The sequence below is a fragment of the Toxorhynchites rutilus genome, chromosome 3, assembly GCF_029784135.1.
Source record: "Toxorhynchites rutilus septentrionalis strain SRP chromosome 3, ASM2978413v1, whole genome shotgun sequence".
NCBI lineage: Eukaryota > Metazoa > Arthropoda > Insecta > Diptera > Culicidae > Toxorhynchites > Toxorhynchites rutilus.
Window position 1 is genome coordinate 269,899,912 of NC_073746.1, and position 13,811 is coordinate 269,913,722.

General features: G+C 37.3%; 1 protein-coding gene across 4 annotated transcripts in view; it reads left to right on the plus strand.

The window, feature by feature from the left end:
- Positions 1–13,811, plus strand: part of LOC129775527 (neuropeptides capa receptor) — a 237,546-nt gene that overhangs the window by 178,961 nt on the left and 44,774 nt on the right. For all 4 annotated transcript variants that reach the window (XM_055780365.1, XM_055780366.1, XM_055780364.1 and 1 more), the window contains one exon: positions 7,569–7,713. In XM_055780365.1, coding sequence (XP_055636340.1) covers positions 7,569–7,713 — 145 coding nt within the window. The remainder of the gene's footprint in view (positions 1–7,568; positions 7,714–13,811) is intronic.

Consider the following 13,811-nt stretch of genomic DNA (forward strand, 5'->3'; position numbering starts at 1 on the left):
GACTATAATCCAATTAATTGGCAATAATAATAATATTTAATATTTAAAAAAAAACTAACTAGTAGGCTTTAATTTGATATGTCGATCATCTGAATCGGTCCAGTAGTACAAAAGTAATAAATTTTGAAAAAAGTCATTGTTACGGCCCAGACGCGGATATCGGAAGGAAAACACATTTTTAGTAGACCATTTATTGCACGCAACATAACATAACACAAAAAAACTACACTACGAACACTATAAAAACACTTTAACAGCGTCCGGAATCCGCTCCTGTAAAACGAAAACAATTAGAGCAGATATACATGCGAATTTTATTCACTTACCTTCTCATCCAGCCACAATTACCTACAAAACATTACATTACATCAATCACAATACAAAACACACAGTACTTACCACTCACAAAACACAACGCAACATCAGAACAAAACAACATATAGACAATCATAACAATAACAAGCGAATTGTCAAAAGACAGGGACACATGGAAATGAACCCGCTATACAAAGCGCAATTGTTTATGGCGAATATTCTAAACGCAACCCATACAACAATTGTATTATTCAAATCACTATGGGACCAATCATAATAAATAGGCCACGAAATGTTAAAAACAGAGTCAGTCGCAATAAACTCATCGATCAGTATAGATCAAGCGCTTTTGACTATATTCGATCTCATTTCTTCAATAATCATCGGGTAGCCAGTCTACTCTAATACTCTTCGGAACTCTGCTCAGATACCTCTCTGGACGGAGACATTTTTGGCGCTGTAGACAGGATTCTCTACTCTACTCATCTCAATACTCTGGAACTCCGCTTAGAACCTATTTAGGCGGAGACAGTCATTTTTGGGAAAAAAAGGAAAAATGATTTTTTTGGACCCGTGGAGGCGATCTGGCGTAGTGGTAACATCCTCTCACGCTAAAGGTCACGAGTTCAATTCTCACTCCCGACATTCTTCCAAAAATGAAAGTAAAAAAATAATTTTTGGACCATCGGGTAAATTTGAAAAATCATAACTCAAAAACGAAAAAAAGCGCCTCCCTGGTTTCGAGATATGTTATGTGAAAAATCCTCAGCTTTCCATAAAAAATTTAAAAAAATGTAGCATCCTTGGTCCCGAGACCATGAGACGATGCGAACACCATCTTTGCAAGGCTGCTGTCTGGTAATGAAAACCAAATAAAAAAAAAGATCTTTGAAACTAAGGCTGGGAACGAAAATACGCTCATCACGAATTATTGATAAAATTTGTGTCAAGTGTCATGAATTGTTATACTACTTTAATGTGATGATTTTCAACTTTTACCAATCGGTAATGCTCTAGTAAAAGCCCCTTCTCTTCACTGTCTAAACGCCATCCGTTTCTTTCCGTTCAGTCAGTACAGAAAATAATATCCGCCTGTTGCTCCATCCCTATCTTCAATCGAGCTCTGGTCTGCAATCAGCATTCTGATCCAGCTCTAAACGGCTGACCAAAGGCGGAGTGGCGAAAGACCACAAGTGACCTATGTCAACAACATTCTATTGGCCTCACCAACATTGAAAGATTAAATTTATCGTACAAACGCAAAGATCATGAGCAATTTTCTGGGGATTTGCGGGATAGCTTCCTGATGAATCCGAATGTGCGATATGGCACATCTGGCAGGGAGAGAATCAATTTGAGATTAGATATTATTGCGTAAACGCATATGTACTACAGACCGAGCCGCCGAGCACAAAGAGCAAGAGCGCCTGGAGTGATAGGAAGCGGAAAATTTCGATTCAACGAAAACAGGACACATTTCGACTAAAAGAGGTTTGGTATATTTCTGTCGAATTTGCTACATATTGCATGGAAACAACATTATCTCTTGTAAACGGCAACACAGACGTACAAGTTTCGGGTACCGAATAAAATTTGTTGGAATCACTCATAACTTTGCTTAGCTGGGCCCGAGGTGATCCGGAACCGGTGGGACAAAACTTCTAACTGTCTTAGTTGTGACGTAATTCGGTCCCACTACTGGTGTGCGAAATAGAGTACATCACTCTATTATCCGGAATGCTGCACGTGATAAATGGGAAATAAACTTTAGTCAAAAATGCAGAATTATTTGCCTCTCCCAGTGGTCTGCATCAACTTGCTCGAGCTCTATTTTGTCTCATTTTACGGTGTTGTTGAGGATTGTTTTAACAACTTCAGGAGTGTGGAGGAGTGGATACCGGGTATGAATAATAGATCAACCAGTATGAACCATTGTTTAGCTAGAACTGTATACAAAACTTTACTGCTTGTTACGGTTTCGGCTGCTATCATTCGGTTAGCACAAAAGCACGGAATTTTCAGCCTCACGGATATATGTGGATGAGGATAGAATTTGAGTGTAAATTACTACCACATTTTTTACATTTACGAAGAACGAGAAAGTATGTCCCAATATCTCAATCAATACTATTTACTCAACAAAAACATAGGCAGGGTTTCAACCATGAAGAAAACGAATAAAGTGAACAAAAATAATTGAAAATAATCCTCAAACACATTACTAGACTCTACGCTTCTGCGAAAAAAGTGAAGGATCCGATGAATAAGGTGATGGATTAATGAAAATGAATATGAAGTTTGGTACAAAATAGAGACGAATAGAAAAATAAATAGATAGATATCAGGAAATAAGAAGAAAATGAAAAAAAGTAGATATCACGGAAAAATCTACACAGAGCTAACATTGCGATGCATCGTTAATCTTTAACTTATCAATTTAAACGTTGAACGAATAAACGGCGAACTTTTCCTAGCTTTTTCACTGTTCTGAGACCGAAAACCTTTTAGGATTTTTTTTTGACAAATTTTAGAAACTCACCAGAACATAACATTCATCGTGTTCAGAAGCCTGCAGTTATTGGTCAACAAAAAAACACGAATGATATACTAAGGAGAGAAATAAAAGCAATGATACAGTATCTGAACCTAAATCAGAATCTGAAAAAATTAATCTGAACTTCTTCCCGGTTCCGAAAAATAAATGATCCCAATCGATCAGTAGCGAAATATATTCAAATTGACTAGCTCAATAATCACTTAGGAGTGGGGCTAGCGACGCTTTTTTTCTCATTTCCTTTACCCGATATGCTCGATAGATAGCTACGATTGTTTTCGATGCATTCAAATTGTATTTTGTTATCCTAGTTACCTGTTTGGTCGGTACAATTTGAGGAGCACAAATTGGACCAATCAAAACGTGGGATTGAGCGCGTTTAGATAATGCTTGACATTTTACAATTATTCAACTGTTTCTCTAAAAACTAATATAAATTTCTTCATTGTGATACACGGGTAGAAAAAGATCCAAACATCTTTGCAATCTATTAAGAAATGGTCGTTCAGTGTTTAGGTTTTGATTTTACCCCCCATATATTCCTGTTAGACGTAGTTCTACGACGAAATTGATATCTGGCATCTGTAATCTGCACACTGATTCCATAATTTTCATTCGATATCCTAGATACAGAGTAGAGATGGGTAAAACGGTTCATTCCAATGAGCGGCTCAGAGCCGTGCGCTCAATGAAAAGAGCCGGCTCATTCGAGCGGCTCGACGGCTTTTTTCAAGAACCGGATATGTTTTTCGGATATGTAAAGAATGGAAGACGTAAAAATAAGGTTTAAAACAATAATCAGTACAGAGAAAAGTAAAAATATTACTTTACTGAAAGTTTTCTCTGATATATTTCCATCACAATGACCTTCTTTATTTTTTTTTATTTATAAACATTATCTTTTCAATGCTATCTGATGAAAGTCTACTACATCTTTAACTGCAAACTTGTTTTGCTTTCGGAAAAAAACTCGCTTACATGGTACTGAAGTCGCCGGACTTCATAATATTTTCAAAAAAAAACCATAAAGCCGCGGAGAGATAGATTTCCTTTCATTCCACCAAAACGAAGGGTCGCTTAGTCGCAGCAAATGTGGTTCCGCTAAATGTTTATCTACAATAGACGTTGCAGCAGCTTTCGGATCTTGTGAGGATCGAAGATTGCCAACCAATGCATCAAACTCCCCCCATACAGATGACAGCGCTCCATCACCAACGATTTGTGGTAGTTTCGTAGGTGTGTATTCTATGGATGTCATTTTTAGCACCTTATCAACGACTGGTGTGCATAGGTGTACTTTCTGTTATCCCCAAAACTTTGCTGCTTGAAGCGAGGATCTAGCAGTATTTGTTAGGGCAACTAATTCGTCTGACTCAAGCTTTGTAGATCGCTTTACCAGCTCTGAAATCAATTCATACAGAGTTTTTTTATTTTCACTAGAACTGATTTCACTTGATCCATATAATGTTGATCATGTCGAATTATCAGTCGGGAGAATATAGCAGTTTTCGATAACGACACAGTTTTCTCCCTGTTTTATATCTCAAACGTTTTTAAAATATTTCGAATGGAATGTTTTCATGATTAACTGTATTATATTAATCAATCATTTCATTCGTTACCCATATGCGAGTTGGATTTATCATAAATTACTGTGATTTACTAGTCAAGCCCGTTCATCTGATACCCATATGATGGGGTTTTCAGAAGAAATTTAGTCTGCCATTTCGTAACGTTCGCCATTTTGGATTTACATTTTTCATGAATTACTGTTTTCTACTAGTCAAGCCCTTTCATTTGATACCCATATTGATGGGGTTTTGACGAAATTAGTTGTCTGCCATTTTGTAACGACCGCCATCTTGGATTTCCATTTTACATAAATAACTGTGTCCTACTAGTCAAGTCCTTTCATTAGAGACCCATATTTATGGGGTTTCGAGAAAATATGTAATCCGCCAAAATTTACAAACATACAAACAGTTAAATGAAACCGCTTAAAAGCAGCATGGGAAACATATTTCTTCCGCACTGATGCAAGCCACGGTTCGTCAGAACGAGCGTACAATTCACGGTTCTTTATCAATAAGCCGGCGCTTAAAAGAAACACGGTTCTTTTATGAACCGTGGTTCATTCAAGAGCCGTACATATAAGAGCCGTTCATTTGAGAGCCGCGGATCATTTTTGAAGAACCGTAGATCGTACGCTCTTTCTGACGTACCGGCTCAAATGAACGGCGGCTAGCTCTAACTCAATCGGACCTGTACTGTCAAGGTAGTGACTTTTTAGAAGCTCTAAAAGATTAGTTTGGATGTTGTTAGACATGATTCGAAATGGTACAAAACATCCCAAGAGTATAGGATAAGCCATAGTGTAATAGAGAATATTAACATAAACAGAACAACAAGATTCAACAAGAGCCAAAGGTCGGGCACACGTACAGAGCATTGAAGACTGCAACATCCCAATTATGAGAACACTTGTGATGCTAACCTCGAGCCAACCGTGAGTAATCGGTTACATATTACTAACATAGTTGTAAGCAAACATTGTCGAAATATTGAACTCCCGGCCCCGTTAGGCTGACGCCATTTGAGCCTAAATAAAAATATATATTTTGGATAATGTGCACCCGTGGCCGAGTGGTTAGCGTCCCACACTATCATGCCGGGTGTTCGGGTTCGATTCCCGTTCTGGTTGGGGGATCTTTCGTCAAAGAAAATTCTTCCGGCTTGCACTGTGTTCACGCGTATTCTAGAGCATGCCACTTTAGAGTACATTCAAGGCGTGTTATTCGGCATAGAAATCTCAACCAAGTATTAATGAACGACGCTAGTTAATGAATACGTTGAGACGGCAAAAGTTCCACAGGGAACGTGAACGCCATTCAAGAAGATTTTGGATAAAAAAATAATAAACAGCTTATGAGTACTTCTGGTGAATTTGGAGGGAAACAGTTGCGAAAAAATGAATAACGACGTTCAGTAATATAATCCTTGAAAACAAAGAAGATCCCCTTGTTACCGTTCGGGTATTGAAAGATTTTTGATCGATCCAATCAACGATATTTTGCTGAACATGGTTTGAAGGGTCGATTCGCACACAATTTCTCAGCAAATTGAACAATAATTAATCAGATTGATTTGAAAAAGTTTTAAAAAAAATAAAGATCTTATTGAAATATCCACATATTTTCAGGATTCAGGATGGATGTTTGAACCGGTCAAAAAACAAAAAACTTTTTATACAACTAACTATTCCGTTCACTCAACTTTATTCCATTCAAATACAAAGCGAAACAGACTTATTTCATCTGCCGCGTGACACCAATTCACTATGAACCATGCTTTTAACAATCATAATATTAATTCTCCTAATTCTTTTCAGACATGAAATATTAATTATGGGGAAAGAATTCATAAATATTCAAAGGCTGACGCCTCCAAAAGAGGATCATAACCTAAGGCAGAAGCCGCACAAAATTCCCCTTTGCGTCCCCGTTTTAATTGGCTCCGTTCGGCTCAAAAATGTGCTTACTCCGAGAATATCTTCGCTTTAGTAGCATTAAACCATTATACATTATCTGAATCCAAACACGGTGCACTGTTAAATTAGGGTCTTTGTTTATCGGCTAATGAAACCCTGCATTCCAGGAAGCCTTTCCAACTCTCCCTCACTACAATTAAATGAACGGAGGCGGCCAACCTCTAGCAGGAGCATCAATATTGAAATATTTTATTTATTTCTTAGTTACCACGCCGCGCCTAGGTAATTAACAGCCGAATGTCGGCAGTTATTGTGTTCTACTCTTAATACTGATTCCAGTGCGCTAACCGTGAGTGAGCATGTTTGATATTGAATTCCAATATTGACTAAACTACCACAAAATAGAATGGTTTATATATCGACAAATTCGGTCCACATTCGATTACAACAAAAAATAAGGAACCGGGACTAATGCTCAAACTTAGCAAATTTAAACCCATCGGCAATCATTGCACACACGTGGAAAGTTGCGCATTTTGCCAAAATTAAAGCCAATAAAAATTATTTCAAGGGGACTCGCTCCCCCAACATGGTACGACTGCTGCTGTAAAGAAGCACTGTTTGCCGTAATAAAAACGCAAATGTTATTGCTTCCAAGTCACAATTTAATAAACGGGAAGCCTTCCGTGGTACTTTTTGGCTGCGAATTTTGTTCTAACAACTAGTGAAATTGTTTGTTTGCAGAATTGAATGAAACAGTACAAAGTTTCGTGTGGATTACATTGGAGCTCGATAACTTTTCAGTGACATATTAAATGAATCGTTTTCCGTGGAATTTCTATTTCGATTTTGTGTGATGTACATAAATTTTCGTATTTCGTCTTGCCCCGTTTTTCTGAAACGGTGAATTGATTGAGACAATTTTACATAACATCTAACCAGAGGAAGGACCTCCTTATAATCATGCCAGATTATCCCGCTCATTACAGACAAGTGATAGCAATGGAAGCAACCTTCGAAGCACATCCCTCGCGTCTGCTCGGGTAGATAACCCGTCACGTCACTCGACAGACGAGATCCTTCCGGTTTTATGCCAATTAATTATACCATTAAAATTAAACGCGTACCCATTTTCGTTCTGGTTTCGTTCATACAAACTGTAATCACTTTCATTCTTTCTTTCACCCATTTTGCGCGCCTGCCCACCCACAGCTGCTGTTGTGATAACGTTCTTCGTCTGCTGGGCACCGTTCCACGCCCAAAGGCTGCTCTTTTTGTATGCCCGGAATTGGCAGCACTTCAACACGGTGAACACCTGGCTGTTCTCAGTCGCCGGATGGCTGTACTACGTGTCGTGGTAAGTCGCCCTTAAAGCAAAGAATAAAGTTATTACTTCAACTTCAATGTAAATGACTTCAACATTAGTTTTAAAAATATTGATGGTGACAAGCGGAATGTTCGTGAAATAAATGACCTAAATAGATTTACACAAACGAAGGTTGGATTTTCCCATCATGATACTTAGCTGAAAAAACTGTTGTGTCGCTTACGAAAATACCGAGTACTACATGTTACCTAAGAATTGTCCTGAAGTTCCGACTGATTCACGCAATTTTCATTTTATTATATAATGGGTTGAAAATTAAAAACAGCATACAGCTTATTAAAGACATACTATGAAAACCCTGTCACCCCGTGTAGGGAAGTTACTATAAAAACCCGCGTGTTAATTACTTAATGTAACAGTTTCTGAATATATTCACTCCAAAATTGATCCAGTATGCAATGTAAGTACCGATCGTACGTGACGACGGAACTCCTTCATGGTGCATCATAATTTATCGTAATGAATGAACCGTAGCTCAGGTAGCCAGCGGCGTATGTTTCATTCATTTGAGAAACAAAAACCCTTTCTCCATTTCTAACGCTAGCTTCTGCCATGTTATTCGCTCTCTTAATTTGTTAGTTGCCACTGTATTTTCATGTTAGTGTACCATACATCAATCTGGCTATAGAATTAGCTATAGAAAATAAGGATATTTTACTTCCGAGAGCATCTCCCGACCCACTGGTTGTACATCGAATAAATTAGCTAATGCATAAACAATTTGATTAAAAGATGGAAAATGGTATTTATCTTTGTGAATTTAATTTAAAATCAGGTTCTATCGCAGTTCGTTATCAGCTAACTAAATCAATCATCCACATGGTGGAAAAAGCATACCTTTTTCATCTGCATTGTTTCAGGGTACGTCCATAGGATTCTCTCGTGCCGAAAAATGATAACAAACTTGATGATTGAATGGATTCCCTTTGGTGTGTGTTCCGGAAGCGCTCTGATTAATTCTGACTACCGGGATAGCTGAACGGAATGTTAAGTTGGCTCCAAGCGAAACGAACTTACCATGAAAATCCCATTCTAGATCACCGAGGCAACATTCCGGTGGAGGCGGAGAGACGAAGCAGCTCATCGAAAAAGCAATCAAAGTAGAGTCAATTTCCGCTGCAAACCATATCTCTGAAGCGTTTAAGACTGACTGACTGACTGTCTGCTGGATTGAAGAAGGACGAATTCAGACGAATGGAAGAAATAACAGTCGCCTGGATTAAATTTGTGCCGCATGAATGGATAACACAATACGGACGAGATCATGAATTGGAGCTTCGAATGCTCGTTTTATTGCCTAAGAAAGCGTTCCGCTTTCTGTGTTGTTTATAATTATTTTCATCTTCTCCTACTAAATAAGAACGACAAGTGAATGAACGCGTGTTTCCAATAACGTTTGGAGGGTATGCAAATGAGAATGTCGATTTGATTCGTATTTCCAATGAGTGTTGCGTATGGACGCAAGGCAATGCTATTTATACTTTGATGAAAAGTATTACATCGGCCGTATGAATTTTGGCAGGATAAATTGTTTCCAAATATACACAATTCCAGTCAACCAGAAAAATACTCGACAAAAACTAGAAGTGGGTTGTATCAGTGATATAACCGCAAGGATGACGTTGACTTAACAATCAATAAGTAACAATCATATAGCTCTTAGATCTTTCGAACAAAGGGAGTATCATACCACTTCGTTTAGCCGGAAAAAAATTATTAACGTTAAATGGAGGAATCGATTCCTCCTCGGAAATACCTCTTTCTCTTCTTCTTCTTCTTGAATTATAGAGACTTTCAACATTTGCAGTTCATTCGTCTCTAGCCCTGAGAAGGGCCCTTGGCGACACCTCATTCTGAACTTCTTCTCCACCTGCCTTGACAAAGACACTTCATTGTGATTCGAAACTTCTCAGCAAACCGTGTCCGCTTCAGCAAATATCCCACGACGTTCTTGAAAAGGATTTCCGAGTGGGCACCCGCCTTTATACGGATTGTAATGATTTCAATATCATGTTTTGATAGCAATTTTTAAGCTATTGAAACAAGTTTTCGGGTCGATAATTAATAAACATATAACTCTTAGGTATTTAATATTTCGAATAAAGTGATTACACTACCACTTCGTTATTAAGAGTTATTAACGCTCAAAGAAGAAATCGGTTTCTCCTCGAAAATACCCAGCACGAATAATATCCTCTTCCCCGCCAATTAGAATCATCGATCGATTGTGGCATTAGTCGAAAAATGTTATTAAAACTTCGGCTTTCATCAAACAAAATATTCTCTATACCATATCAAACATTTCATTATCTCCGCTATCAAATCCATAGCCAGTGTGACCAATCAATGACAAATTGTCATCCACACTTCTTTTTTCGCTAAAGGCTCCGTTCGACCCGGATGCAGAAAAAAATGCAATTGGGAGAGAAGAGCATAGTGTCTAAGCGAGCGAGTGAGACCAACTTCCCGTCGCTTTCCAATCACAACTACAAGAGAACTTCGACATAACGTATCTTCGTTATAACGCACCCTCGATATAACGTACATATTTTCAATGGATGAATTTCATGCCAACTCGTCTTAGGAGTACAATACAAAAATACATTTTTTTAAATTACAATAAAAAATTGATTTATAAAATGAAATTCATTTTTCTCAAAAACATATTTTTTTAAAAATCTCCAAAAAAATACCAAAAGTAACAGCGCATAGGACACTTGTTGGTAGTTGTATGGACTATTCATATGCAGCCATTCCATGCCAAACGGATAAAGTGGTTCTCAGATTTTCGTGAAAAGTGGTAGATTTGTTTTTTATCGCGAAGAACTAGACCCGATTTTTTTTAATTTTTTTAAAATTAGGGTGACCATTTCCGTTTTAGGGTGATCTAAAAAATCACTTTTTTCCTAAAACGACTTTTTTGAAAAATTCATAGATTTTGAACCACTGAACCCATTTAGATGATCGATATACCAAATTGAAGCCAATGAGCTTTATTGAAAAATATTTAATTTGCTAAAAAAAGATTTTTTTTCCGTAATTATTGATTGTGTCGTTTTTTATTGTTTTCATGGCTTTGGACTAGAGGGCGCTATATTTTTTAATATGTTTCCTTGAAAGCTGAGGATTTTTCACATAACATATCAGAGATGCAATTTTTTCGTTTTTGAGTCATGATTTTTCAAAGATAATCTATGGTTCAAAAAACAATTTTCCCCATTTTTCCACTACAAAAAATTATAACTTTCGAACTACTGGACCGATTCAGATCATCGACATATCATGATTTTTCAAAGATAATCTATGGTTCAAAAAACAATTTTCCCCATTTTTCCACTACAAAAAATTATAACTTTCGAACTACTGGACTGATTCAGATCATCGACATATCATCGACAAATTGAAGTTTATGAATTAGTTTTCTTTGATAAAATATTATTTTCCGAAAAAACTGGATTTTAGTTTTTATAATTATTGATTGAGTTAGTTTTTCATAGTTTTCTCGGTTAAAGATAGAGGGTGCTATATTTTTTTATATTTTTTATGGAGAGCTAAGGGTTTTTTACATAGCATAGCTTGATATCATAGGTGCTATTCTTTTCGTTTTTGAATTATTAATTTGCAAATTTAACATGTTTTAAGTCTTCGTTCAATATTCCTGTGTGACAAGACTAGACCTATGTGACTAGAATAATATAGAATGATTTTTAGACGTAGAATTACGTCTTTCATTAAGGGTGTCAAATCAGAAAACAGGTCACGTTTTTATGAAATAAAGTTAACGTTAATAACTATTTTTGCCGCGAACGGATTTTGGCGATTAACATGCTAAACGAATTGGAAATTCCCTAAGATTTGTTTAATATGCTATACATTAGAATCCCCTGGTTTGTAAATGGTTGAAATTCATGAAAACTTTAAGCGTTTCCATTTCCCATACATTTGTTCTGTCCATTTGTGTGCTTTCCCGAACAGAGCTATCAATAGCGAGCAACTTATCGACGACCAACGCAGGGGAAATCGTAGGATTTAAAGTCTCCGTGAACAAAGGAAAAGTAGAAGAATGAAGGGGAATACTTGCCTAGAGTATAAACAGTGGATCACGCTGAGGCAAACTTTCATTCGGCATCGGACTGTTGAGCAATCCAGTTCACTTTGCTTTCGCTGCACTTCGATCTAAGATTGGACCCCACCAGTGATAATCCAACTTGGGTATCGTCGTTCGGTTTTTCTGTTCGTTATTCGCATTATTCGAATTGTGTGCTTTTATTTCTGCGTCATAAATTGGACGCTTCGCGTAGTATGTGATGAGCAAGAAGAAGAGGAAGGCAGGCTCGAGCCCTGCAAAAAACGAACGCATTGCCGAGGCAATAAAATTTCGAGGCAAGCGTCGTCTAATTATGCACGCGATGTTGTTGCAGTGAAAAGCGCTCGCACTGAACCGAGCCTTCGCGAGTATGTCACCGCATCGAACAACAGCGAAATAGGCGATTTCGGCGCGTCGGTCGAAAATGTAAACTGTAAAGCCGTTACCCAGGCAGCAACCAAAATCAAGCTCCCCCCGCTGGTTGTGAAGGCGGTCGCTCTTGACAAGCTCATCAGCGAATACGTATCGATGGGTGTTACATTAGAGTACAAGCTGTGTGACATAATTCAGTCTTTTTCCAAGCAGTTAACATTGTTTTTTTTCCGTCATCATAAGGGCTTCGTTGGTGCCTTTGAGAATGCATCAATGCATAGAACTGAAGTTATGGCGAAGCAAGCGTAAAGGTTGTGCGCCGAAAAATACCAAGCATCTTGAATGTCTTACTGGAATGTTATAAGTTATTTGGGTTCGCGTGCCAGTCGCAAAACTGCCTTCAACTAGGATTGCATTTATGCTAATATTGATCATAATGAAGCATTGCTACTGTTTTCGAGGTTGTTATTAACAAAAAGAGTTTATTTCGCTTGTTAGGCACCAAGAAAGTAGATGTCGTTCTAGAATTTTGTATGTGATTAGGTTTCGCTTGCTAGTAATGAAACTTCCTCCACTAAGGGTGACAGCTGCGCTTCTTTCGAGCGTGAGAAAGTAATGAAACTTTTTTCGAGGTCAGTAATATTAACAGAAGCGTTTCTTTGGAGAATAGCGCAAAATGATGAGTGTTTATATTCCTAGTAGTATCAAGCCACCAATGTATGGCTCTGTATGCATGCTATGGCGAACGCTTGTTTGGCGCTTACGTTTACGTTGTACGAACGATGCTTAGAGGTGCGATTCCTTTGAGGTAATACTATTTCAAAGATTATTCTACTAAGCAGTTGTTTCTAAAATTTCACAGCAATTTAGAATAATATCCGAAGGTATAAACAAGCGACTTATATAAAATAACAGCGTAATTCTACGTCAACAATGCGGTCGTATCTTGGACACAACATCCTATTTTTTTTTTCAAATAAGGTTAGCTTATTGGCTTAAATTTAATACATCAATCATCTGAATCAGTTGAGTAGTTCAAATGTTATAATTTTTTGCAAAAAGTCGTTTTTGGATAATAGGAAAAAAATGATTTTTCGGATCACCGTTTCTCATATCTCATATCTCAAAAACGAAAAAATAGCATCTCTGATATCGAGATATGATATGTAAAAAATCCTCAGCTTTCAAGAAAAAATATAAAAAAATATCGCGCCCTTGGATCCAAAACCATGAAAACAATAAAAAACGACTACAATCAATAATTACGGAAATATAACCCTTTTTTGGTATATTTTTCAATATTTTTAATGAATTTTTCAATTTGATATATCGATCATCTAAATAGGTCCAACAGTTCAAAAGTTATAAATTTTTAAAATTTATAACGAAAAGGTTTTAGAGACGATTGTGAAGGAACAGTTGATGGCATATGTGGAACGTACTGGAATCCTGTTGGAAGAGCAATCCGGTTTTAGGAAACATCACTCTTGTGAATCAGCCTTGAACTTATTACTCTTGAAGTGGAAGCAGTACATAGAGCAAGGAAAAATAATTCTTGCTGTTTTTGTAGATCTTAAACGAGCCTTCGAAACAATTGATCGGGAGAAGC